Source organism: Misgurnus anguillicaudatus, chromosome 10 (assembly GCF_027580225.2).
Source record: "Misgurnus anguillicaudatus chromosome 10, ASM2758022v2, whole genome shotgun sequence".
Lineage (NCBI taxonomy): Eukaryota > Metazoa > Chordata > Actinopteri > Cypriniformes > Cobitidae > Misgurnus > Misgurnus anguillicaudatus.
In genome coordinates, this window is record NC_073346.2 from 14648266 (window position 1) to 14674355 (window position 26090).

At 38.2% G+C, this 26090-nt stretch overlaps 2 protein-coding genes across 5 annotated transcripts in view; both read right to left on the reverse strand.

Annotated features, from left to right (window-relative positions):
* Positions 1 to 370: 370 nt before the first annotated feature.
* gsdmeb (gasdermin Eb) lies at positions 371 to 9394 on the reverse strand. 2 transcript variants are annotated; one of them, XM_055211767.2, is made up of 10 exons: positions 9243 to 9394; positions 8162 to 8377; positions 7728 to 7920; positions 7355 to 7523; positions 4726 to 4852; positions 4206 to 4322; positions 3556 to 3683; positions 1238 to 1424; positions 983 to 1056; positions 371 to 893 (listed from the first exon to the last, which is right to left on the reverse strand). In XM_055211767.2, the coding sequence occupies exons 2-10, from the start codon at positions 8367 to 8369 to the stop codon at positions 663 to 665; spliced, it is 1434 nt and encodes a 477-aa protein (XP_055067742.2). In that variant the 5' UTR covers positions 8370 to 8377; positions 9243 to 9394; the 3' UTR covers positions 371 to 662. The 2 variants fall into 2 exon arrangements, with proteins under 2 accessions (XP_055067742.2, XP_055067741.2); XM_055211766.2 differs by having other exon boundaries at positions 1238 to 1442.
* Positions 9395 to 10412: 1018 nt separating this feature from the next.
* Positions 10413 to 26090, reverse strand: part of osbpl3b (oxysterol binding protein-like 3b) — a 75743-nt gene continuing 60065 nt past the window's right edge. For 2 of the 3 annotated variants that reach the window (XM_073871940.1, XM_073871941.1), the window contains exons 12-23: positions 25977 to 26084; positions 22346 to 22483; positions 21753 to 21846; positions 20833 to 21079; positions 18268 to 18403; positions 18117 to 18180; positions 16925 to 17003; positions 14813 to 14957; positions 13872 to 14016; positions 13518 to 13644; positions 11558 to 11680; positions 10413 to 11434 (exon numbers count right to left, since the gene is read on the reverse strand). In XM_073871940.1, the coding sequence (XP_073728041.1) occupies positions 11338 to 11434; positions 11558 to 11680; positions 13518 to 13644; positions 13872 to 14016; positions 14813 to 14957; positions 16925 to 17003; positions 18117 to 18180; positions 18268 to 18403; positions 20833 to 21079; positions 21753 to 21846; positions 22346 to 22483; positions 25977 to 26084 (1503 nt within the window). In that variant the 3' untranslated portion in view covers positions 10413 to 11337. The remainder of the gene's footprint in view (positions 11435 to 11557; positions 11681 to 13517; positions 13645 to 13871; positions 14017 to 14812; positions 14958 to 16924; positions 17004 to 18116; positions 18181 to 18267; positions 18404 to 20832; positions 21080 to 21752; positions 21847 to 22345; positions 22484 to 25976; positions 26085 to 26090) is intronic. The other variant, XM_073871942.1, reaches the window with a different exon arrangement.

Consider the following 26090-nt stretch of genomic DNA (forward strand, 5'->3'; position numbering starts at 1 on the left):
CAAATTTTGCCTTTCATGACAACTGTAAGGGGGTGCATTTTTTTGTAACTCATCCGTTAAAATTATATTAACCCTTAAAGTTCTGCATAATTAGGGGGTGGCCACTTGAGTGACGGTTAAACAGCCACTGCTGTCACTAGACTCGAGCTGGGGGGGTGTGGTTTCAGGTTTTCGCCTCAGCTTCACCCACGTCCCGCCTCTTTACCCATTTTCAGATATCCGCGAGTGATGCATGGCCAAGATGGCGACGGCAGGCACCGCCTACTTTAAGCTTCAAAAACGATCCTCAGAAACCTATGAGTTGACGTCACGGACACTACATCCATCTTTTTTACAGTCTATGTTTAAAACACACAAACACAGGTCAAAATACGATGTGTGCAAAACATTTATTGTCTGTTATTTGAAAGTATGAGATATCTAAGTCCTAAAATGTACTATTACTATGGTTTTGTTTTTAAAGCAATATTTAAAATATATAAAAAAATGTAAAAAAATATTTTATATAGTCATTCACAAAACAGTTAAAATGCCACATAAAGAATCCTTAACAATTGTTCCTGAGCATAGAAAATTTAAAACGTTTCATCTTTTTATTGCTAAAGCCCTTGGTCCATGTAACCTCATAGCTTTCACTCTTTTGCTCTGCTGTTGTACTCCAATCAGGCAGGGGGCGCTATAGATGCCAACGCTTTGACAGCGATGCACAGCATGAGGGGAAGGCGATCCTGCGGGTTACTGATTTCAGTTACAAGTGAATCTTTTTCCTTTCGCAGGGTCACTTTACAGGAACGAAGCAGTTCCTTAATTTTCTCGAAAACCTTTTCATCAGCTAAAACTGCCAGGACATCCTCCTTCAAAGAAGACTTCTTATTTAAAGCCATATTTTGCACCTGTAAAACACAAAAACAGTCATTTCGTGGTTGTTATTTTACTTTTGGGGAACTAATATTATTATTATTATTATTATAAGGATACTTACAATACGAAAAAGAGCTTGTAGGATTGCATAAGTGCAGCAGGATTTAAGCACAAGTAGGGTGGAGTCATTCATCTCTATACAGAACACAAAGGGCAGGATTAACAATGGGCAAGTCTAACAAACCTGACAAACCTCAGGTGAAAAGTGTCTTGTGCTAAACTATAATGGTTAACTTTATAGCCAGATGATAACCTTTTACTCCATCACCTGCAGTAGGTAAATTTCTACTCGTTGTACAGTTTAACTTGAACTCACCTTCTAAAGAGCTGACGAGCAGGTGTGTGGCAGTGAGAGCGTTGGGTTTTTGGGGATGTCCAGAGGTGTTTGTTTGGGTGCTGTCTTTAGCAACAGCTTTCTTTACCAGTTCCAGTGTGGTCCGCACAGCAGACACTTCATCTAACTGACTGGGATCCGGCTGTGTCCCATCACAAATGTCCTCTAGCTGAGAGACAGACAACATCTCAACAGACAGACAACATTCACAGTAACATAGTTAAAAAAACTCTTGCACCGTGTATGCTGGGGTGTCTTTACATACTTTATTTACTTAATTTGAACATGTTAAAGAGCCCCTATTTTCCATTTCATTACCAGCCGTGCTGGTAAAGTTCATCGATCAGCTTGGTCATCTGCATTTTCTGGATCAGATTTGAGTTCGTATTGATAAGGTTGTAAAGATGATATGATCTCTTATAATATCTTCCTATTATGATAAGGAGCGCCACGTTTCCTGCACATGCTTGAGGTATTCAGCCAATCACAACGCACTAGATAGCTAGCCAATCACAGCACACCAAGCTTTCTCAAAATGATGAGCTGTGTACAAAACAACACATTTAAAATATCGGAAAATAATGTGTTTAAAGAGTAACTAAACCCCTGGTCAGAGCCTGACTCCACCCACTGGCAATATTTGAAAAATGCAAGAAAAATGGGCAGACCCCAACAAAGATAGAGGGGTCGAACTGAGCTTGTACCAAGGGCGTGGTGAGCTTGAACCTGCTTACGTAGGGTCGTACCGCTTACATCACGTAGTACCATAACATCCCATAGGAAAATTCAACTGCAGTAGCCACCATTCACCATATACACTCACCTAAAGGATTATTAGGAACACCTGTTCAATTTTTCATTAATGCACTCATCTAATCAACCAATCACATGGCGGTTTCTTCAAAGCATTTAGGGGTGTGGTCCTGGTCAAGACAATCTCCTGAACTCCAAACTGAATGTCAGAATGGGAAAGAAAGATGATTTAAGCAATTTTGAGCATGGCCAGATGGGCTGGTCTGAGTATTACACAATCTGCTCAGTTACTGGGATTTTCACGCACAACCATTTCTATGTTTTACAAAGAATGGTGTGAAAAGGGAAAAACATCCAGTATGCAGCAGTCCTGTGGGCGAAAATGCCTTGTTGATGCTAGAGGTCAGAGGAGAATGGGCCGACTGATTCAAGCTGGAATTTGACGGAAATAACCACTCGTTACAACCGAGGTATGCAGCAAAGCATTTGTGAAGCCACAACACGCACAACCTTGAGGCGGATGGGCTACAACAGCAAAAGACCCCACCGGGTAGTACCACTCATCTCCAAATACGAAAAAGAGGCTACAATTTGCACAAGCTCACCAAAATTGGACAGTTGAAGACTGGAAAAATGTTGCCTGGTCTGATGAGTCTCGATTTCTGTTGAGACATTCAGATGGTCAGAATTTGGCGTAAACAGAATGACACCATGGATCCATCATGCCTTGTTACCACTGTGCAGGCTGCTGGTGGTGGTGTAATGGTGTGCGGGATGTTTTCTTTGCACACTTTAGGCCCCTTAGTGCCAACTGGGCATCGTTTAAATGCCACGGCCTACCTGAGCATTGTTTCTGACCATGTCCGTCCCTTTATGACCACCATGTACCCATCCTCTGATGGCTACTTCTAGCAGGATAATGCACCGTGTCACAAAGCTCGAATCATTTCAAATTGGTTTCTTGAACATGACAATGAGTTCACTGTACTAAAATGGCCCCCACAGTCATCAGATCTCAACCCAATAGAGCATCTTTGGGATGTGGTGGAACGGGAGCTTCGTGCCCTAAACTTCTACAAGTCTCCATCAACTGCAAGATGCTATCCTATCAATATGGGCCAACATTTCTAGAGAATGCTTTCAGCACCTTGTTGAATCAATGCCACGTAGAATTAAGACAGTTCTGAAGGCGAAAGCGGTTCCTAATAATCCTTTAGGGGAGTGTATTTTAGCATTGAAACACTTTATACCCAAATGTCAAAAAAGTTACTCAAAAAAAACGAACAGCACTAATAAAGGCCCATTCTTACAGATCATTAACTAAAGAAAGTTGGTTTAGGGTTTAGTTACTTTTTAACAACGTGAACACTGCATTACACCAAATACACAAAATAACAGCTACATTTTAGCAATGTCATAGGGGCTCTTTAATAAACAGGCTGTTTACCTGCATTCTAAATCCTACAGTGTAAATGACTAAAAAAGGTTTTAAATAGTAAGCCGTATACACTGCACAATAAGCTAGTGTTGTATTTGAAGGGACTCACTGCGTTCTCCAGCACGCTGATGGCTGCTTTGTTCTGCAGGAGCACAGAGATCTGCTGGAAGAGAGAAGATCGAGTGCAGGCTGGAAGTTTAGAGAGAACCTTAAACTGACCCTGAAGTTCTTCCAAGTCTATAAAAGGGAAAAAGACCAACTAATACATACAGTACAGAGTAAACAAAAAAAAAAAAAAACTGAAGTGTGATAGTGCTATCAAAGTCCCTTAAGGGAAGTCACATCACTAGGCGGCCATGTTTGCAATGCCTCCAGGCAGTTATTTCAGTCGTGCAAGACTAAAAGTCTACTTGAATGTGAAAGACAGATCTCTAAAATCACATTTAAACCTGATAATAACTGTACCATAGCTTTAGTTTCAGCTCAAATTGTGCAACAAAGCACCTTTTCGAGGTTGTTTCAGCTACTGCTCATTCTCATTGGTTTTTTAAACTGAAAGGCGGGACTTCTGTTGCCAGAGCTGCCAAATTGAGCGTTGCATTGTACCCTATTCTTAGTAATAGCAGTGCTTAGTCTTGTTATAGCCAATATCTTTGGAAAAATTATTATTTAACACTATCTTTATCTGTCAGTGGTGTAGAAATGATTCTGTACAGCTCAATTATCAATGCATTGCAGTCAGTTCTGTGTTGCTTTTACCTTTCTGCAGTTTGCTGCTGGGTTTTCCCGGTGAAGCACAGACCGGGACTGCTTTCTGTACCTTTATTGGCCCATCGACCTCAAAACCACCCTGGACACCTGGCAGCAGGCACAGCTCTGGTGAAACAGACAAATTCTCCTGCTCATCCCTTCAGAAACATAGTGTCATGTTACATATGAGACATTTGTGCAGTTAAAGGGATAGTTTACAAAAAAAAATTCTTTTCTGTCATCAAAAGTTTATTATTTTGATAAATAATAATAAACTCACAGTTGACGGCACCCATTGAGTTCCATAGTATTTGTTTTTTCTACTTTGGAAGTCAATGGGTATACTGTGTGCTTACCATAATTTACCTAGCTCTCTCTCTCTGTGTGTGTGTGTGTTTTAACAGATTAAAGAAACTCATATAGGTTTAATGATAACACATTTTTTATTCTTGGGTGAACAATCCCTTTAATATTAAAATTAATACATTTCAGTATCTACTTCAGATGAACTACTATCAAGCATCAATACCATATTGTCCAGTATTAGAAATCTCCAGCTCGATCACACTGTAAGAGATGATGGTTTTTGGAGGGATGTTGAGAGACATATTAGTGTCATAGTCAATAACAGACTTCCCTTTGTCATTTACTGACACCTATGGAGACACAAAATAGATTAGTTTGTGAATAAAACAAATTTTGTGTGATGGCAGGCAGGACCGAACCTGCCCTCCTGAAGTGTTATTATTAGGACAATAATACGCCCACGTGTATGAAAGGGCTGTGTTATTTTAGTTTAACAGGAAACTGTGAAGTAAAATCTGTAATATATGTCACATGGACCACAAAACCAGTCATAAATGGCACGGGTGTATTTGTAGTAATAGCCACCAAAACACGGTATGGGTAAAAATTATTTTTTTATGCCAAAATTATTAGGATATTAAGTAAAGATCATGTTTCATGCTTCGTAGGGTAAATACTTATAAAAAATAAATTTTGGATGCATGTAATTTCTCAATATTTAGACGTTTTTGCACACTCAGATTTTCCAGATTTATATCTCGGCCAAATATTGTCCTATCCTAACAAGCATACATTAATGGATAGCTTTTTTGTTCAGCTTTCAGATGATGTATACATCTCAGTTTAAAAAAAAGGTTTCATTAGACACACATTTGTTGTCGCTGTTCTGTTACGTGTCTGGACGGAACTTAAAGAGTAACTAAGCCCTAAACCAACTTTTTTTAGTTAATGATCTGTAAAAATGATGACTTATTAGTGCTGTTCATTGATTTTAGTAAGTTTTTTGACATTTGGTTATAAAGTGTTTCAATACTACAATATATGGTGTAAAAACGTCTGAGTGCTGCCCTCTTAAGGTTGAACGGTGGCTACTGCAGTTGAATTTTTCTATTGGATGTTGAGTCCAAAAAATAACTTGTGACGTAAGCAGGTTCAAGCTCACCACGCCCTTGTTACGATCTCACCACACACTTGGTACGAGCTTAGTTTCGTCCCCCCTATCTCCGTTGGGATCTGCCCACTTTTCTTGCATTTTTCAAATATTGCCAGTGGGTGGAGTCAGGCTCTGACCAGGGGTTTAGTTACTCTTTAACTTCTGGTCTCTGTTTTATTCATGGTCTGGCTCAAGGGTCTCCAACATGGTGCACAAAGTTGGAGACCCTTGAGCCAATGGTCTGAGTAGTGGCTAAACTGAACTCTGGAACAAATACCTTGTCGAAAAATGTTTTGGTTCTTAAAGATGAGGAGAGACGGCGATCATGGATCGCCATTATGTGAAAGGGCAGCCAATCTGTAGTTAACATTGTATACATTAATTTTACACAGTACCGAATTTTACTGATAACTAGGTTGGTCCGTACTTGCCCATAACCGATTAATCGGCCAATAGTTTTTAAAATGGAGACTGGATAAAAACACAACACCGAATACTCACAGGGTATTTATTACAAAAGGAACATTATTGAACCATAAAAATGCGCTAAATAAAATAACTGTATAAATAAAAATATGAATTATATTAATTTATTGCAGTGTATTGCAGTTATAATAATAATAATAAAGATAAAAATTAACTGAAGAAAGATTTTTATTTGTTGAATATGTTAATGTAACCGACAGCTGCATATTGTTCGCTTTCTTAATTTAAAATATGCAGCTTAGCTGGCTAAATCATGGATAAAAGTAACCAGATGGATAAAACTAATGCAAATGGATGGTAATAATCATGACATTAAACATTTGGGTTGGATTTATCTGCGTGTATTTTTGTGTAACTGTTTGAGGTACTACTAATATATTTTTTGTCCTGTCATCCTTGACGACAAACTTGGGTTCCTGCTGTTGTTAATGCAGCATCTAGTCAGCAAAGTTATTTTTTCATAATGATATGAAGTAACGGAGGCAACTCGGAAAAACTATCGGCATGGGTTTTTGCTGATAGCCGATTGTTTAACCAATGTACTATCGGTGCCGATTAATCGGTCTACCTCTAGTAACGTTAGCTCAGTGTATTTTTTGATACGCATTAGCTATTACAACTAAGGTTATCTACTTATTATTTATTTTGCTTGTTATCAGAAATAAACTATACAAGGAAGTTTTTAGCTTTAGGAATCTGTAATATGTTTTATTTAAATCATAATCATTTAGGTTTATACAAAATTAAAATGAAAAAGTTACGACATGTCCGGATCACCCTTGTTGTGCACTTGTTGTGACTATTTTTGGTCTTTCTGCTTCTCGGTATGGATGAGGAACTGTATTCGAGTACTTAAGAAGTGTAAACGGTCATGATAGTTCAAGGTCATGACAGTATGACCTTAAGTTTAAGTACAAAAAGTCTTGCATATTTTGAAGAAAAATAATTGTGTGTGTGTGTGTGTGTAAAAATACAAATAACTACAGTTTATAATGCATGACACTGTCTGTGAAATCCAGACTACAGTCTTATAATCTAAAGATGAAATAATGGTCTTACTCAGTCAATATTGAAGAGATCAAGGCTATATTTTCACTGAATGTTCTTGACATTATGTAGGATGATTTAATGTAGAAAACAGTCTATCACAAAAAGCTGGATTTTCACAGACAAGGTCACAAATGGTTAATAGAGTCCAAATCTCAAGGTCAACCTTAATCTTTTGATTGAATCCAAACATTCCAGTACAAGAACCCCCAGTCTGCTGTTCTTCAAGGACTGTGCAGGGTTGAGTGGTGATGATTCGTTCCTTCACTACTGTCAGGATCTCTTTCTGTGTTTTTCGTATCTGCTGGACCAGAGAGTGCTGCAGGTCCACGACTCTACTCACACAACACAACAAAACTCTCACCATTAAACATCAGATCGTAACAGTGCCACACAAGAAAGGGGAAAGATTTCCATGTAAAATGGTTAGAAAAAACAGGAATTTAAACCCATACTACACATCTTGCACTTTCACTTCCCTTACTGTTAACCACTTGGTTAGTATGAGTTATTTTCATTCATGGAAACTGCTCACTCACCTAGATCTGGACTCCTGTAACAGCTTCTGCACATCCACCTCCTGTTTTTTAAGGTTTCCAAATGATGACTGGAGTTTGCTCGAGCCTTTCCCCCCTACGTTAATGCTCCCTGCCCCAATGTCTGCTCCAACACTTCCACCTTTGTTGTCCACAACTTTTCCATCGAAGCTCATGAACTCTGTCTCAACCACAACTGTGGACAAAAACATGGACTAAAGATATCAAGGTTATTTTTCACTGAATGTTCTTTACATGGTTTTATGTAGAAAACAGTAAATCACAAAAACTGACTTCAGCTGGTTTACAATTTTAAGTCATACTAAAGATGACCCATTGGAGTTGGTTGAGATCCGTAATGGGCAACTCCCTGGTTAAAAAACACTGTCATAAAAATGCTTTAGTGCATGCAGAAAAACAGAGAAGTTGCTCAGTACCTGGATTTATAGGATCTCCGACAAGAACATCAGATAGCTTAAAGTCTGTTGGCAGGTACTTGGGTTTCTGCCAGAACCAGTTCCGGTTGCGTTTGATGACAAGAGCAAGAGGAACCAGATTGTCCGACTCATTCAATCGAGACACGGGAATCAGACAACCATCAGGGTCGATCTCAGACACCAGGCTCTTTGTGGCTTTGGCAAACATCTCGGATGCTGTCATTAGGATATTTAAGGGTTAATAAAAACGCTGAAAAGTGTTACACGAGGTAATTTCTTTACATTTATGTATTTGGGATATACCTTTTATCCAAAGTGTTATACAATCCATTTTTTGTACAGCCTGCATTGTATCAATATTAGTTTAATGAGGGATTCAAACCTATGACTTTTGTGCTGCTGACACAGCGCTCTAGGACTGCGCGATATATTGTGATCAGGAAAATATCGCAAAAGTGCATACCGCTGTATGCATATAACTAAATTGTAATAACTGAATGATTTTAATACTGATGTATAAGTTTCAGGTCGACGTACTGTAGATAGCAAAGAGACTCGTCAGACAGAAAGTGATGCTTTCTATTACAGAATAAAATGTAAAAATATATTTTATTATCATTCGTATTTGTTGTATAGTGCATATCGTATTTGTTGGCATTTTATCGTGTGTTTCGGTATGGTTTTAATCGTACAACCCTACAGTGCTCTAACAAAACCCTGCACACTCCAGTAAGTTATGATCTATGTATTTACAATCACTCACTGTACCACAGCACTGTTAAGTATATACTTTATATAATGTTTTACGCGCGTTTATGACTGCAGTATGTATAACTGTTTAACTCAACAGATACTGCATGATTACAAACGAAAAGCTACCTTACTTACAGGTAACTCACACTCGTACATAATGTAAAGGTTTGGACTGTGGCCCATTTTGCGGTCACAATAGAAGTGACGAATGATGGTAGTTCTTCATTCAATGCTAACTCTTTAAAACTTTTTAGCCAAATATAATGAAACACATTTACAGTAACTACGCAGACGAATAAAAACATCTGAATTGGTAGACCGCACTTACCGTCTTCTGATTTCTTTTCTTATCTGTCCCCAGAGACGAACCACCACGAAAACACAGATAACGCTCGCTCGTGCGCTTAAAACACGCCTAAATATTGTGCGTCATAACCCCGCCCACACGGCAAGGCTTTGGATACGCCCATTGGAAAATCTGAATGGTGAATGCCCGCCCATATATTCATAGACAAATTATTTCATTCGCTCTTCTGGACTGTCATTCAAATGTTTGGCTTCTTCTTCTTCTTGAGAGAGGGCGTACTTTCCCCGCAATATATTCATTCATTTACATTTTTACCTTTGCATGTTTACATTTACATCTCTTTAATTTACATAGTTTTTATAATAAACATCTAAAACAAGTCTTAACAAGTAAAATAAAAATGTTTTTATTAAACATGTTTTATTATGAAATATCTAAAATGTATTGCCGTATAAGTGAGGGGATTGGGGAAGGCTATTAGTTTATCTGGGAAGGACAGCCTGTACCATTTTATATGTGAAAAGGCTTGTTTGACTTTATGCAGCGCCGCAAGAACTGACAAGCAAATGACATCAAAGTACCGCGAGAACGAGTCGAGAAATTATAGGGAGGAGTCCGCTTTCGAATCGCTCTCGCGGTACTTTGATGTCATCCGCCTGTCAGTCCATGCAGCGCCACATTACCAGACGGTTTAGTAAAAAGGCCACACGGAGGTTAAAACTGAATTACCAGATATTAAATATGAGACATAAAAAAATCAAATATGTAAATGTTATGGTAATTTCAACCAGATATTAATGAAGTTACAATGTAATATGTGCATTTACATTAGCAGAAAAATTAGGAAAAAATATGTAATGTAATAAATAAATAAACATAATGTAACAAATGTAATGTAATAGACAAACACAATGTAATAAATGTAATGTAAAAGATAAGCATAATGTAATAAAATGTCACAAAAATTATAGCCTACTTAAAAAGTGTTATATTAAACTAAAATCAAGGGAAAGTCACATTAAAACTGAAATCAAGTCTTTACAGGAAATCCACCACAAACTTTTAACTCATAGTGACTCATAGCAGGAAATACCTTGTGGTTTTTTGTTTTTTTCTGTGTCACTATAAAAGTTCATTGAAAAAAGTTGTCACAATCACAAATAGTAGTACAGTAGTAATACATAGTAAGAATGATCTTTAAATGGACTTTATTGATGGAGAGAGGAAACACTGCAGTGGTCAACACGCAAGTACCCGGTCTCCCAAACAACTCGTAGTGCATGGTTCAGATTGAAATGAGCACAGGTTACAGGTCAAACATCTGGAAGCTTTAAAACACCGCCAGGCTCACGTATGTGGTGGTAATGTTTAGTAATGTTGAGCCATGTGCCAGTCTGCTGAATAAGTTAAAATGCATGTACAGTAAATATATCCAAGACCCTTAAACATACCTCTTGTTCATTCAAGAATCTTAGAATTAAAGGCTTTCATAAAATTACAATACTTTGTAACGATACATATGATTCGATTAAAAGTTCTAGCAAAGACTGTATATAATAGTATATAAGGCCTTAGACAGATGAGTAACATACTCTAATATACACCATAAAATCCTCGACAGTTTCCTTTAAAGAGGTAGACAATGCAGTTTTGTTCTGACAACAACATACTATACATAATAAACAAACAAAACAAACTTATCTGGTTGAGTAAGAGATGGATAGTTGCAGTACCACATTCAGCCACAAGAGATCACAAGTCAACAGTTTTACTGTTGCTTTCTCGTGATACGCGTCGTTGACAGCAGCAAAACAAGAACATGAACTGGGTCAAGATTGCATATCTCTCATACATCAATGAATCCAATTGCATAAAAGAAACTACAATAGATAATGTAAGCATCTTAAGGCAACTGAACTGTTGGGACATCAAATGGTTATTAAGAAGTGATTGCATTTTGAGTTCTGGAGTGGCTCCATTTGTCACGTATAGTCTCTTAGAGATTCATCGTCTCTATCTCATCTCACAAGGTGTGTGTGTGTTTCCTCTTGATGCTGTAAAGTTGGTCAGAAAACACAAGCGGGCAAAAGTGAGCACAGATGAACGATGGCTGGAGTTACCAGAGAACCGGACAGTCCAGACTGCTGAATCCAGGATCTTTCCTTAAGTCCCAATAAGTGTTGTTGCTCACCCATGTGTCGTCTTTGGATTTTCTGTTGGTGAGAAAGCAAAAATATATGAGGATGTTGTGACTTTGTATTAAGATAATGGTGACGAAGGGTCAACTTAAAGCTCTATGCATTAGAGAACAAGTAATGTGCACATAAAATTCATACTGGAAGAAGCGAGGTTGATGTGTTATGTTGTTCTCCTCCAGGACTCTGCGTCTCTCCCTCTGCAGCTGTTCGATCCTCTGCTTCTGCATCTCTGCAGCTTCAACATTTCCTTCCTCCAATAACCTGCACACATACACACACACATACACACACACACACACACATACACACACACACACACACACACACACACACACACACACACACACGATCTCACATTAAAGTCTTCAGTTCTTGCATAGGTGTTAATGCAATGATGTCATCTTCTGATGGCCATGCATGTTCTGTCAGCAAAAAAAAAAATTCTCTGGCCAAAAATATGTTTTAAAGATATGTTAAATACATTTTGTAGAAAGTTAAGCCTAATTAAATATATTTTTGAATATATTTAGATTTAACATTCATATATTAACATACATTTCAAAATGTGGCATATTTCCTGGCCAAAATATAAAAGTTTGTATAAGTATAAATATAAAGTTATAGATTTTTGCTGTTGAAAAATTATTTAATTTGAACATTTCTTTAAACCTGTTAGGTTTAAGTTTTTTTTCCAATGCAACATTTCAAATGGCCAAAAATAAATGGGTGAAAATACATTTTTGTAAATATATTTCAAATATATATTTCAACGCATATATATTATATATTTTTTTGTATATTTTGAAATATATTAAAAATTACATTTGAAAATATTTTTTTTTGGGCTGACACATTTATGCCATAGTGATCACCAATGCAGCTGCAAGTATTAAAGGATTAGTCCATTAAAAAAATCCAGATAATTTACTCACCACCATGTCATCCAAAATGTTGATGTATTTCTTTGTTCAGTCAAGAAGAAATTATCTTTTTGAGGAAAACATTCTAGGATTTTTTTCTCATATTAATGGACTTTAATGGACCCCAACACTTAACAGTTTTAATGCAGTTTCAAAGGACTCTAAACGATCCCAAACGAGGCATAAGGGTCTTATCTAGTGAAATGATTGTAATTTTTGGCAAGAAAAACAAAAAAGATGCACCTCAAAACAACACCTTCTCGTCTTTCTCCGGCTGTGTGACGAGCCAGTGCGACCTTACATAATACGTCATCACGTCAACAGGTCACGGATGACGTATCGAAACTACGCCCCAGTGTTTACAAGTGTGGAGAAAGAGGACCGTTCCGACATTGTTGTATGTGGAATTATACTAATTAATGTCTTTGTGTCAGTTTATTGTTTAAAATGGTCCCCAAATGTGCGTTTCATATAAGTAACACGTGACCTTTCCACGGCATTAAGCAATTACGTGAGGTCGCGCTGGCGCGTCACAGGGCCCGAGGAAGAAGAGAAGTTGTGGTTTAAAAGTGCATATCCTTCATTTTCTTGCCAAAATTGACAATCGTTTCACTAGATAAGACCCTTATGCCTCGTTTGAGATCGTTTAGAGTCCTTTGAAACTACAATTTTAAACTGCATTAAAACTGTTAATTGTTGGGGTCCATTAAAATGAGAAAAATCCTGGAATGTGTTCCTCAAAACACATAATTTCTTTTCGACTGAACAAAGAAAGACATCAACAGCTTGGATGACATGGTGGTGAGTAAATTATCTGGATTTAAAAAAAAATGGACTAATCCTTTAAAGTCAAAAGTATGGGTGATATTATGTACATGAAAACAGTAAATCACAAAATTTCTTTCCTGGGTTTCACAGGCAGGGTCACGTATTATTTTGTAAACCTCATTGACTCTCCATTCTATATCTATTAAATATTCATAGGGTATAATTGTTAAGAGTAGCATTTCATTTATTGTTGTAAAAATCGAAATGAGTAAGAAAAAGCAACAAATTTCATGGGTACTGGTATTGACTACATTTGTTATTAAATACTGGTATTAAAACAGCCTTAGCTCCAGGTGATAATAAAATCGTCTATGCCAGGAGAGTAACTGTGATGAAGGTAAAGTGTTTACCTCTGGTCGAGTCGTAGCCTGGTGTCTGTGGGTGGAAGAAATGGTTTGGTAACAGGGTCCAGCTCATTTAACTCCATAGCTAACTTTGTGAATCCGTAGTACTGCTCATAGTCAGGAGGCATAGGGTCTGTACACACACCCACACAAATGATGAATAAATGATGATAAATTATTGTCATTTTTGAGTAAGCTATCCCTTTAAACCTTAATGTGTCACTATTATAGCATGCATGATCAATCCATTTATCATTGTAACTATTTTAAATCAATGGTAGAGTGATGGTTCAGTAGATATTTTTGTAATAAGTGGAAACATTGTGTGTGTGTGTGTGATATGTGTGTGTGGGCTCATACTCGTCCTCCAGATGCAGGTAGCAGAGGGTGGTGAGCCACAGTAGATGCCCTCGTGCCATTTACCAAACAGCTTGTGTACGACCTTCCCTTTGTGGTCTGTGACAGATCCCTCCACCTCGTTCATGCTGGAGTTCCAGTACTTTGCCTGCAATGCACACAAACACATTTCAGCATAATTTTGTTAGCTTTAGTGAATATAATTTATTATAGACGGTTTCATCGGTCGCATGCGCAGTCACGGTTGTTTATGTTGTTGCTGCTGAAACTGTCTATAAATCAATGTCAGAAGTAAATGAAATAATACAACACAGTAATACAATATAACAGACTGTACGAAACACCAAGGCTGTGTCTACACTATGTGATCATATAATGTGATCAAACTTTCAACAGTAAGCCTTTGTAAAATCTCATCCTCCTTTTCTGTTTCTTTCTCTTCATTCTTCACTGATCTATCTCACCCTTTTACTGTATAGTACATATATTCACCCAACCTCCTTAATTTTCATATGACTAAAAAGAACCATTAGTTCACCACAAAAATGAATACTCTGAATCATTATTTACTATCCCTTAAACCTGAATAAAATTCTTTGTTCTGCTAAACCAAAAAGAAAGATATACGTAATTAAACAGGAACAGATGCACCATTGACGTCCATAGTAGGAAAAAAATACTTGAAGAACATGAGGAACATGACAGAATTTTAATTTTGGGTGTGCTTTTGTTGTGTTTGTGACATTGTAGGACATTGAAAATGAATGAATTATTTTAATCTAATGGATCTAGATTTTTAAAGGTGACATTTATGATTTCCTCTAGTGTCACTAAATGCAATTGAATTGCAAAGTGATGACCGTTTTTAGACCCTCCCTCTATCTGGCGGTGATGATGACGAGTCACGTGGATGAGCTTGTATTGATGCTGCAATGGCAGCTCACCTTGATGAAGGTGACTTTACACTTGCACTTCTCACTGTTGGAGTTTTTGATGGAGATTTCACCGTAGTGCTCGACCCAGCGCTGCCCACTTAAAATGTTGTGGATGCATGAAGTCACTTTATTCCATTCATAGTGATCGCCAAAACCAGGAGAGATAAATACATAAACAATTCTGTGAATTCTTGATTTGGGTTTTGATGTTTTATTATGTGAGACGACCACATAGTGATATAAGAAACAACAATGCATAATGCAGCGATGTAGGAGCTATACAAAGTGGTGGATCTGCAGAATGCAACCGACCAATCAGGATAAAGTATTCTAGACAGACATTGATAATCGTGTTCTCTATCTTGTCAACTATGGTACCTAACATCTACACCTGTTCTGTGACTCAATACTGAGCAACCCAAGATGGTTCCTCATAATAAGCCAGGGATCACTGAGCCACATTCATCTAATCTTTGGTTCCTTTAAAGAGTGAAAAGGAAGTCAGCACAGACACCATTGTATGTCATCACATGTAACTGGCTGCTGTACGCACTTCAAAAGCTCGTGCCCCAGTCTGCTGTCTCGATGTTTTAATAAAACCACTAGAGCTCTGTTGCTTAATGAGAACAAGACCACAGACATCAGCCACAGCAGATGTTAAAATTCAGACAGTGCCATCATTCAAAATCCCAATTACCCAGACTTCAATCTGTTCTCAGTACTGTGGTCTAGCCACAGGTTCTAAAGCACCAGAACTGATACATAATACAAAACTGTCAATTAAATTCTGAATTTTTCCAAATTCTTTGAGATTAAAAACACGCATCTGTTTAAAACACAATAACATATAAATATCTTTAAAAAGTACAATTAGGTGTAAGTCCCTTTAGGGGAGTGATTCTCAAATTTTTCAAAGAAAATAATTTTTTTTGAAATTGTAAATACTACATATTTTACAGGGTTTCCAAACCTTGGTCAACTTCAAATTCAAGGACCTTTCAAGGACTTTCCAGGTCCAATACCCTCAAATTCAAGGACTAAATGTGGGGACACATTTCAAGTAAGAGCAAAGTTACATTGTGTTACCTTTTAAGATATATTGTTACAGTTCTCTTTCGAGGGAACTCGCGCTGCGTCACTGCGGTGAAACTTTGGGGACGCCTCCAGAAGTAAGTGCGTCTAAGTAAGGAATAATGTAGAGGCAGCCGGTAGTTATCGAGAAATAAGCACCGACAGTGTGATCAGGACCCGACGCGAAGCGGCTATGCGTTATTTCTTTGGAGCGGTTATTATTTGAAAAGAACGAACCTGCAAATGTCTCAACTGACCAATCAGAATCAAGCATTCCAGAGAGCCGTGTAATAAATGTGTATATCAAATTCAACCAATGGTGAGGCTTAACGACAAAGACAGGGTGACGCGGGAGCCAGGAAGTATATTGCTATCTGAAATATTGCCAAAGACGGCATTACAGGGACGCAGGAAGTATGGCAAGGGAGACGCAGCGTCTTGTTCCCTTCTCAGGGTACAACAGTTATAACCTGAGATATTTTCATGTGTCAAACACAACTATGCAAAAAAGCATTTTGGTATGAATCAACATTCGCATACAGAAGATATAAGCATTTAAAGCGAACAGTTTAGCACGTGTGCTTAAAAAGTCTAGAATATTATGATATATCCTACACTTCACAGAGAATAATATGGATTTTTTTCTAGAAAACTTCTTGCATAAAATAGATTCAAGCACTTTCAATGACCTGTATCTATGTATGTAGATTTTCAAAAACTTTCCAGGTCCTTGAATTCCCCCCCCAGATTCACAAACTTTCAAGGATTTCAAGGACTTCAAGGACCCGTGGGAACCCTGATTTTTATATCTTACTACTATTATATTCTCTTTTTTATTTAATTTTTTACTTCTGACATGTCTTTAAAATTGTTTGTGTTAAACTCTGCTGTAGAGTGCCTGAGCCTCACACAAAGCATTTCAATGTACATTTTGTCATTCACATTATGATCACATGACAAATAAAACTAAATAGGGTACAACTGTCAAGACCTGAGAGACAGCTTGTGCCCGAAACATTGTTTGTGTAATAAATTAAGAGAGGAACTTACCCAGGGAGAACCACATGTGTAGTGCCAACAGGAACAATCTCCATGGACTTCCCCCAAAACTTATTTCTCCACCTTACATCTAAATCAGTCATACATATAACATAGTCAGCATCACATCTGCAGAGTTTTGCTTTAAATCCCGATCAATCCTGTTATCTCTGTGTTTATTCCTTTAACTAAACTCAAGTACACAGAGTCAATTATCTTTGCAAAGTAATGTAATAATTACAATTATTAATAGTAATTGAACACATGAAATTAAAGGGACACTCCACTTTTTTAAAAATAGGCTCATTTTCCAGCTCCTCTAGAGTTAAACATTTGATTTATTACCGTTTTGGAATCCATTCAGCTGATCTCAGGGTCTGGTGGTACCACTTTTAGCATAGCTTAGCATAATCCATTAAATCTGATTAGACCATTAGCGTCGCGCTCAAAAATAACCAAAGAGTTTCGATATTTTTCCTATTTAAAACTTGACTCTTCTGTAGTTACATCATGTATGAAGACCGACAGAAAATTAAAAGTTGTGATTTTCTATTCAGAAATGGCTAGGAACTATACTCTCATTCTGGCGTAATAATCAAAGACTTTGCGTTCGTAACATGGCTGCAGCAGGCATAGTGATATTACGCAGTGCCTGAAAGTAGTCCCCTTGATAACTTTCAATAGCAGGGGACAAATTTCGGACAGTGCGTAGTATCATTGCGCCTGCTGCAGTCATGTTACGGCAGCAAAGTCCTTGATTATTACGCCAGAATGAGTATATTCCTAACCATATCGGCCTAGAAAATCCCAACTTTTTATTTTCCGTCTGTCTTAGTACACAATGTCACTACAGAACAGTCAAGATTTAAAAATATCGAAACTCTTTGGTCATTTTTGAGCATGATGCTAATGGTCTAATCAGATTCAATGGATTATGCTAAGCTATGCTAAAAGTGGTAGCGCCAGATCTGGAGATCAACTGAATGGATTCCAAAACGATACAAATCAAATGTTTAACTCTAGAGGAGCTGGAAGATGAGAAGTGTCCCTATTATATATTTGATCAAAATATAATCAAGCATGCTGTGTCATTGCTTCTAAACAAAAGCATTTATTAAACAAAAATCTAAGACAGATCTCCTGCCCCATGCAGGTGGTGGGTGTTAATTTATTCCCTTTAATGGCATTATTCCTGTGGTGTTACCTTGCCAAAAGATGAAGTTTTTAGACTCGGCATGACACGCTGATATGGGGGGGTGATGGCTGACCTTGAGGGTGAAAACAGGGAAGCCGTGAGATCCACATACATCTGTTCGCAGATACAATGCTTATAGACATTATAGTTAGTGTCCTACCTGCTCGGCCACAAAACGAAAACCTTTGTCTGGACGGTCACACTCGTATGTCTCACCCAACACCGGATTAAAGGGTTTTCCTCCTGCTCTGTAGTAACTGGAAGCATAGCCTGACACGGCAAACGTTGCGATGTACACCATGCACAGAAAACACAGCATGCTTGATTGGTAGTATACTGAGTTGATGTTGTCTGTCTAGGGAACCACACACTTCATTTGACTTTCATATTGAAACGACATTGTTTCTGATCTACCTAAGTGGCTACAGCTGTTTTCTATCTCCAGTGACATTGAAAACTCTGCATGAAATGACATTCGCAATGCATTTTACTTTTGGAGCTTAAAGGAGACAGAATATTGTCTTGGGAATCAAATGTAGGACAGGACCTGGCCTAATGTTTAACCAAAGTCTTGGCTAAATTGCTACTGTATCTGGCCATACCGGTAAATTAATATAAAGCAATTGTTTGCATTGGTGATGTCTGCCAAGAAGGAAATTCATTTTAAAATGGTTATGAAAGATTACAAAGATAAATACTGTAACGATAAATCATGTATTATACGCCCTGGAATGCGTTTCACAAAAGCAAATAGATCAAAGGACTTTCAACTAGATTTTTAGTGAGATTCATATCCCTCCCACTGCCATTGTCTCGTGCAATTTCATTGAACTTACAAACTGAAAAGCCAAACCACTATGTTACTGACCCATGCATTAGTGCAATGAAAATTTAAAAGGCTACAGCTTTCATTGAAAAGAGAAAAAGATCTTCTCTCAGTTTAAAAGACATTGACGCTGCTCAGAGTGTCACTGGATACAGTATAGTGCACATTTCCAGACAGCAAAGATCATTTCTGAACAATAATCATGCACTCATGAGTAATACTGATCTAGGATCAGACGGGCTTTTAAAAGCTCATGGACAATCACATTAGGCTAATAAAGGCTAATGCACTGTGACATTATAAATGAGAAAATGACTGTGATTGAAGGGGCACAAATCGATTCGTTTAGCTAAACAAAGTCTACTCTAAGTGTGAGTACGTGGACATGAGTACTTGGTCAAAATTGCATTTTTGCTTATTTTGACCTTTTTAAAGATTGTTAGGAATAATAGTGTCTATTTTTTCGAACCTAGCCCATTTGTTATATTCCCATATGTGACCCTGGATGACAAAACCAGTCATAAGTTGGATAGGTGTATATACACTCACCTAAAGGTTTATTAGGAACACCTGTTCAATTTCTTATAAATGCAATTATCTAATCAACCAATCACAAGGCAGTTGCTTCAATGCATTTAGGGGTGTGGTCTGGGCAAGACAATCTCCTGAACTCCAAACTGAATGTCAGAATGGGAAAGAAAGTTGATTTAAAGGCGGAGTCCATGATGTTTGAAAGCCAATGTTGATATTTGAAATCACCTAAACAAACACGCCCCTACCCCAATAGAATCTGGACCTTCTGTTGATAGACCCGCCCCACACATACGCAACCCGGCGTTTGATTTGATTTTATTGGCCATAAGTGTGTTTTGGTAGTCGGCCCGTCTCCTTTTCCAACGCGTTTTTCAAACATCGTGGACTCCGCCTTTAAGCAATTGTGAGCGTGGCATGGTTGTTGGTGCCAGACGGGCCAGTCTGAGTATTTCACAATCTGCTCAGTTACTGGGAATTTTCACGCACAACCATTTCTAGGGTTACAAAGAATGGTGTGAAAAGGGAAAACATCAAGTATGCGGCAGACCTTTGGGTGAAATTGCCTTGTTGATGCTAGAGGTCAGAGGAGAATGAACCGACTGATTCAAGCTGATAAAGAGCAACTTTGACTGATATAACCACTCGTTACAACCGAGGTATGCAGCAAAGCATTTGTGAAGCCACAACACGCACAACCTTGAGGCGGATGGGCTACAACAGCAGAAGACCCCACCGGGTACCACTCATCTCCACTACAAACAGGAAAAAGAGGCTACAGTTTGCACGAGCTCACCAAAATTGGACAGTTGAAGAAAAATGTTGCCTGGTCTGATGAGTCTCGATTTCTGTTGAGACATTCCGATGGTAGAGTCAGAATTTGGCCTAAACTGAATGAGAACATGGATCCATCATGCCTTGTTACCACTGTGCAGGCTGTTGTTGGTGGTGTAATGGTGTGGGGGATGTTTTCTTGGCACACTTTAGGCCCCTTAGTGCCAATTGGGCATTGTTTAAATGCCACGGCCTACCTGAGCATTGTTTCTGACCATGTCCATCCCTTTATGACCACCATGTACTCATCCTCTGATAACTACTTCCAGCAGGATAATGGACCATGTCACAAAGCTCGAATCATTTCAAATTGGTTTCTTGAACATGACAATGAGTTCAGTGTACTAAAATGGCCTCCACAGTCACCAGATCTCAACCCAATAGAGCATATTTGGGATGTGGTGGAACGGGAGCTTCATGCCCTGAATGTGCATCCCACAAATCTCCATCAACTGCAAGATGCTATCATATATATATTTTTTTTTTGCCAGAAATCATTAGGATAATATATATATCGATTTTATTTGATGTCCTACCATGCGCTCGAACGGGTCCTGTGTGTGCGCAGCCCGGTCGAGAAGTTCGCTGTACTCCAGCTCTTCGCACAGTCTCTGCAGTGTGTTGAGGGGTTCGTTGAGTTGAACGGGCATGGCTACTTTCGATAGGTCCTTTCCAATGTTGTTCTTTAGGATGTGCCACAGGCTGATGTTGCTGGTGTTGGGACTGGGGGAGGGAAGACAGGACCGCCGCTGTTCCCGAGAACAACCATTCTCTACGAAACCTAAAGACACAACAGCAATCAATTCTAAAAAGATCAACCTGGACGAGCAATGCCTAGTTTGATAAGCTGGATGAATAATTTTGCTTTTCTGTTCCTGTAGAGTATCAACTAGTAAAGAATTGCATTATTTATAAAGCATGATTGGTTCCCTGAGAACACACATACTGATACAAATGCATCTTTGTATTTGGATTAAAGTGTTTGCCCAATACATTAATGTAACGATGACATCATCACACCCATTACACAACATATGGTTTCACAATATATCAAAATGACTGAAATACTGCAAATACTGTTTATCACGATATGCATAAAACAATGCAATTTGCAATAACTGAATGTTTGTATTACTGTATAGTCAAAAGTTTTCCATCTGTACAGATAGTAGACTCGCACATAATTTTTTTTTAATATAGTTCATATGGATGTTACATATTTACAGCATTATTATATCACATACTATATATTGCATTATTTAGTTATTGCAGATCGCATTTTCAGCCATGCTGCCAGTGCTGTTTTTATATTAGCAGGGCTGGCCCTGTTAAAACAGCTTATCTGTGCCATTCCTTAACATACTAAACCCACATACTTCTGTCAAATAGCTGCTGCAATATAGTTTTGAATTTGAAATTCTGAATGATTTGAGGGGGGAAAGTGCGATTCTCACCTGTATTGAGTCTCTCATTCTCCGTCTCATTGCTGAAGTTATCCATGGACACATTATCACTGATGTCACTGATATATGAGTCATCTTCTGAAGGCTATCAGGAAATCACACATCATCATCATAACAGCTGTTTAATAAATGTATGTTAGTCCATCAACTGATCATCTACCAATTAAAAATGCTAAAAACATATAAGACATGAGATCTCTTTGCATCCGCTAATAAAGCATATATTTAGATGAAGCAGACTTTAGTATGTTTGTATATAATGTGGCAACACGTTTCAGTGGGTTAGCGGGGTACTAATTCTCACCGGGGCAAATTTTTTACCTCCTTACACTTTCATGGGTATTTTTAGAAGGAAACCATTATCTCAATTTTCATATTACTTCTGCTACAACGGCTCCCATGAGCAGATCTGTGTCACGACGCAGACTGAGCTAGAGCTGAGGAATGTCAAACCGTGGCACATATTACATGTTTAATATAATTACTCCCTTCCTTCGTCTCCTAATAGGTGTTCAGTTTAGTGTCTGGCTGAATTAAAGAGGCAGCTGGTCTCCTGATAATTTGTAATTGGTCTTCGTCCTCACCTCATTTTCTGATGAACTGGCTGACAGCAGAACTTCCTGTGCATCGAAGAACTCTGAAAGAGACTCTGTAATGGAAGCTCTGCTCTCATTGGATAACTGGTGAACAAGTGGGCGGGAACCATCGCTGGAGTCTTGCGGCTGGATTAAGTCACAAAAACAGAGTTAAATGTTTTCGGCTGGAAGAAGATTTTATTTGCTGCCCATTGGGGAATCTCTTTTTGCACTTTAAAGCAACACTTTAGTACAGTTCCTTACTGAGCCTATTGGTAAAAAAAATAATCTTACAAATGTCTCTATTAAGGTTTCAAAAGAAATTGAAACTGAGCTCACAAACTGAGCTCAGATCTGCCAAGTCTACAAGTCAATATCATTGAATTTCTCATTACATGTATCCAAATCTAGATTATTTTAAGAAACACAACTGAGAACTGACAGCAACCACTACTCCAGTGGTTCTCAAACTGTGGAGCAGGCCCCTCTTGGGGGGGGGGGGGGTTGTTCTGTTTATGTGTCATTGTCACGTGTTGGTTACTCAACAGTTTTTTTTCTATTTTCAAACCATTGTCGCTTTGGTCTAGAGGTAGATTTGGTTTTTGCGTTAGTTAAATAGGTGTATGAGTTCTATAAAACATGTTTCAAAAGTTGTTTGCTCGAAATAGCTTGTAGGAAAAGATTGTTACCCATCTCTAGTAGCCTCTGTTTCAGTACATTTCAGATTGTGCCGTTTTGAGGTGGTCATTACATATTTATGAGTTGCAGCTCCTTTGGCCACGCCCCACTTCTAACGTCATGTGCGCGTGGCGCGTGCACAACTGTATCGCGAGCAGTACAGACTGTTTATTTTTATATATAATATATTATTAACGGTTTATGTATTGCCAACAGACTAATCAAGCAAAAAAGTATCACTAATAAGTACATTCCAGGAGATGAAACTCATTACACAATGATTCGAGAGTAAATTGTGATGTAGTAGTCTCAACAATACCAACAATACACCCGTTTTTCCCTGGACAACGCTAACATATTCCTGTTATAAAACATTTGAAACACATTATTTTTGCAAATTACACAAACTAAGACCCGGCGGGGGATGTATATTGCTTGTGGACAGCATGCTAATTGCTAGAAGCTAATGGGAGGTCCGCAGTATCTTGGGAAAGTGATAGAGACTTGGGCGTACGTTAGGCTCGTAGGAAAAGCCAGGTCGGTAAGGCCCGGTCCTGGTTAGTTTGGTAAAACACTATTACTTACTAAGTTCATGCAGAATTGTAAAATAAAGCAGTTAAATATTTCTTTTAACTTTTGAAAACTACAGTAGCTGGTCACTGGCTTTGCAGGAGAAACCACGCTGCAAACTAACTAGCATAGCGGTTAGCCACCTCGTCGTTCTCAATGGCAAATGAATGCGAAAACACACACACAAGTTCACCCACTCGACGTGCACCAATTCGTGGGCGGGATGACGTCAGTTTACACTGATAACAATAACTATATAGCCTACTGTCTTCAAACATTAATAATATTAACATGACTATACATCGTTTAAAAGGTATAATTTACGGGATTAGCATCAATGTATGGTCTCCGTTTTATGATACAGATGCTCTAGAATCATAAATGTTGTATTTTGTGACAGAAGTCCAGATGACAACATGCAGAATATAAACGTGACTTCTTACCTTTGTGTTGATATAACAATCGCAAATCGAATACAGTCTGTTTCAGATGTGTGAATAATCCATGAAAGTCCAATGAAATACATCCAATGACCATTTTATAGATATATAGTCTGTTGTTTACATCAGATTTCGCATGAACGTCTTGTGGCCTACAATCTGAGGACTATTTACGTCGTAACACATTGTATATGAGATTACACTTTAGGTTCCAGTAAACACATAAACACGCGTTAAAACTTTGTTTTTAAAAGTATAATACATAATATCCAAATAGCGCTGTTATTTCCGTGAGACATGATAACAGTATAGAGCATTGTTTCCCGATCCTGGTCCTCGAGGCCCCCCTGACAGAAAGTTTTAGATGTCTCCTTATTTAAAACACCTGATTCAACTTATCAGCCAACTTCAAAAATGGTAAACATGTCTCCCTAACAAGCTGATGAGGGTGTGTTAAATAAGGAGACATCTAAAACTTTCTGTCAGGGGGGCCTCGAGGACCAGGATTGGGAACCACTGGTATAGAGAATATCAGCGAAGGGACTGCTCTCTAGCTACCTGGTGGGTGGAGACCTGGGTAGTGGGGTGGTGGGAGGGAAAATTCAAACGGAATGTGACGACAAGGCTAGTTACGTCACAACGGAGCTGATTTTGAAACAATCTGAGACTCAAGGCAGAGGACATTCAGAAACCTGTATCTTACTCAAAACAGCATGGATGGATTTTTTCCAAGTTTGTATGCGTGTGGAAGCACCAGAGACACAAAAGAACACCCGAAAACCCAGAAAAAGTAAGTTTTTTATAATATGGGCACTTTAAAACATTGTTGCCTTGCGTTAGGGTTAGAGTTGGGTTTGGGTAAGGATGTCATTTATGTAAATCCAACCCTAAACCAAAGTGACAATGGTAAGAAAATAGGACAAAACAGTTGAGTAACCAATACGCGACAATGACACACAAACAGAAACTCGTGACACGATCACAAAAAAGAATAAAAAATTAGTGAGAATTTCGTGAGACTGGGCTGCATTTTTTTTTTAAATACATCAATTAATCATAAATTCTGTATAATTAAACATCAGAAAATAAGACTACTAACCAACATCAATGAACTGTATAATTTAATATGTTAAGTTTAATTCAAATTTTAAGTTTGAGATTGTTTAATGCCATTGATTTTGTTTGGGGGCACTAAGGGATGCACCCTACTCAGGAAAGGCGGGCCATGCTGAAAAGTTTGAGAACCACTACACTAAGCAGTAATATTTTCCTCTGGGTATCATTGTACAGGACGTTGCAACATTCTGTTATTTTCTGGTACATTACAAAAATAATGAAACTAAATATTATTTTTATATTTAATTATTAAAATAAATTAAAATATAAATTGCATTATATTGTGTTATAAATACAGTCCCAGTTACAAGACATGAGGCTTCTTGTACCTTATCAACTTCTATTATAATGTTATAATGTCTCGTGTTCTCTTTCGATTTTGAGAGGAAACAAAATCAGGAAGAACATTTCCTGTACGTGTCATGTAATACCCAGTGGATAACTCTAATGAGGAAAAAATGTAATATCAATCATAAGTTGCTATAAATCAATCAGACAACAGAGGAAGACATAAGGTGGCAGAGCTTGCCAAGCTAATAAGCATAACAGCATTGTGTTGACTAGAATGTCAATTAGGAAAGTTGGTTATTGAGAGAGTAATCCTACAGAAACACAGCAGTGATTTTGAGTGAAGCGTGGGAGTTATATGTAAGCTTGTTAGTGTACGTGCATAAGGGTTTGAGTGTGTACTACCCAGAGACATGATTAACTCATGCTAGAGAGTTTGACTCAGCCTCTCCAATGAATATCTGTCAATTCAATTAGCATAAACCTTAAACCTCCATTAAAAAGGGGTGGGGGTTTGGGGGTTCACGGTAGCAAATTCCCACACCCACCTGTAGGGGGCCAGGGCTGAGGTTTATATGTACAGAGGGTTCAGGGAGATGCGACTCGGCGTGAATCTTGCACAGCCGCTCTCGCAGCTCAGCGTTTTGCGTTACAGCCTGAGA

What these genes read in the sequence shown, in the direction of transcription:
- gsdmeb (XM_055211766.2), bottom strand. Translation starts at nt 8,369, where the DNA reads ATGTTTGCCAAAGCCACAAAGAGCCTGGTGTCTGAGATCGACCCTGAT. An exon ending in CGGAGATCCTATAAATCCAG is followed by an intron (nt 7,921 to 8,161) that starts GTACTGAGCAAC and finishes TTTTGTCCACAG; the next exon opens with TTGTGGTTGAGACAGAGTTC. An exon ending in TTACAGGAGTCCAGATCTAG is followed by an intron (nt 7,524 to 7,727) that starts GTGAGTGAGCAG and finishes TTGTGTGAGTAG; the next exon opens with AGTCGTGGACCTGCAGCACT.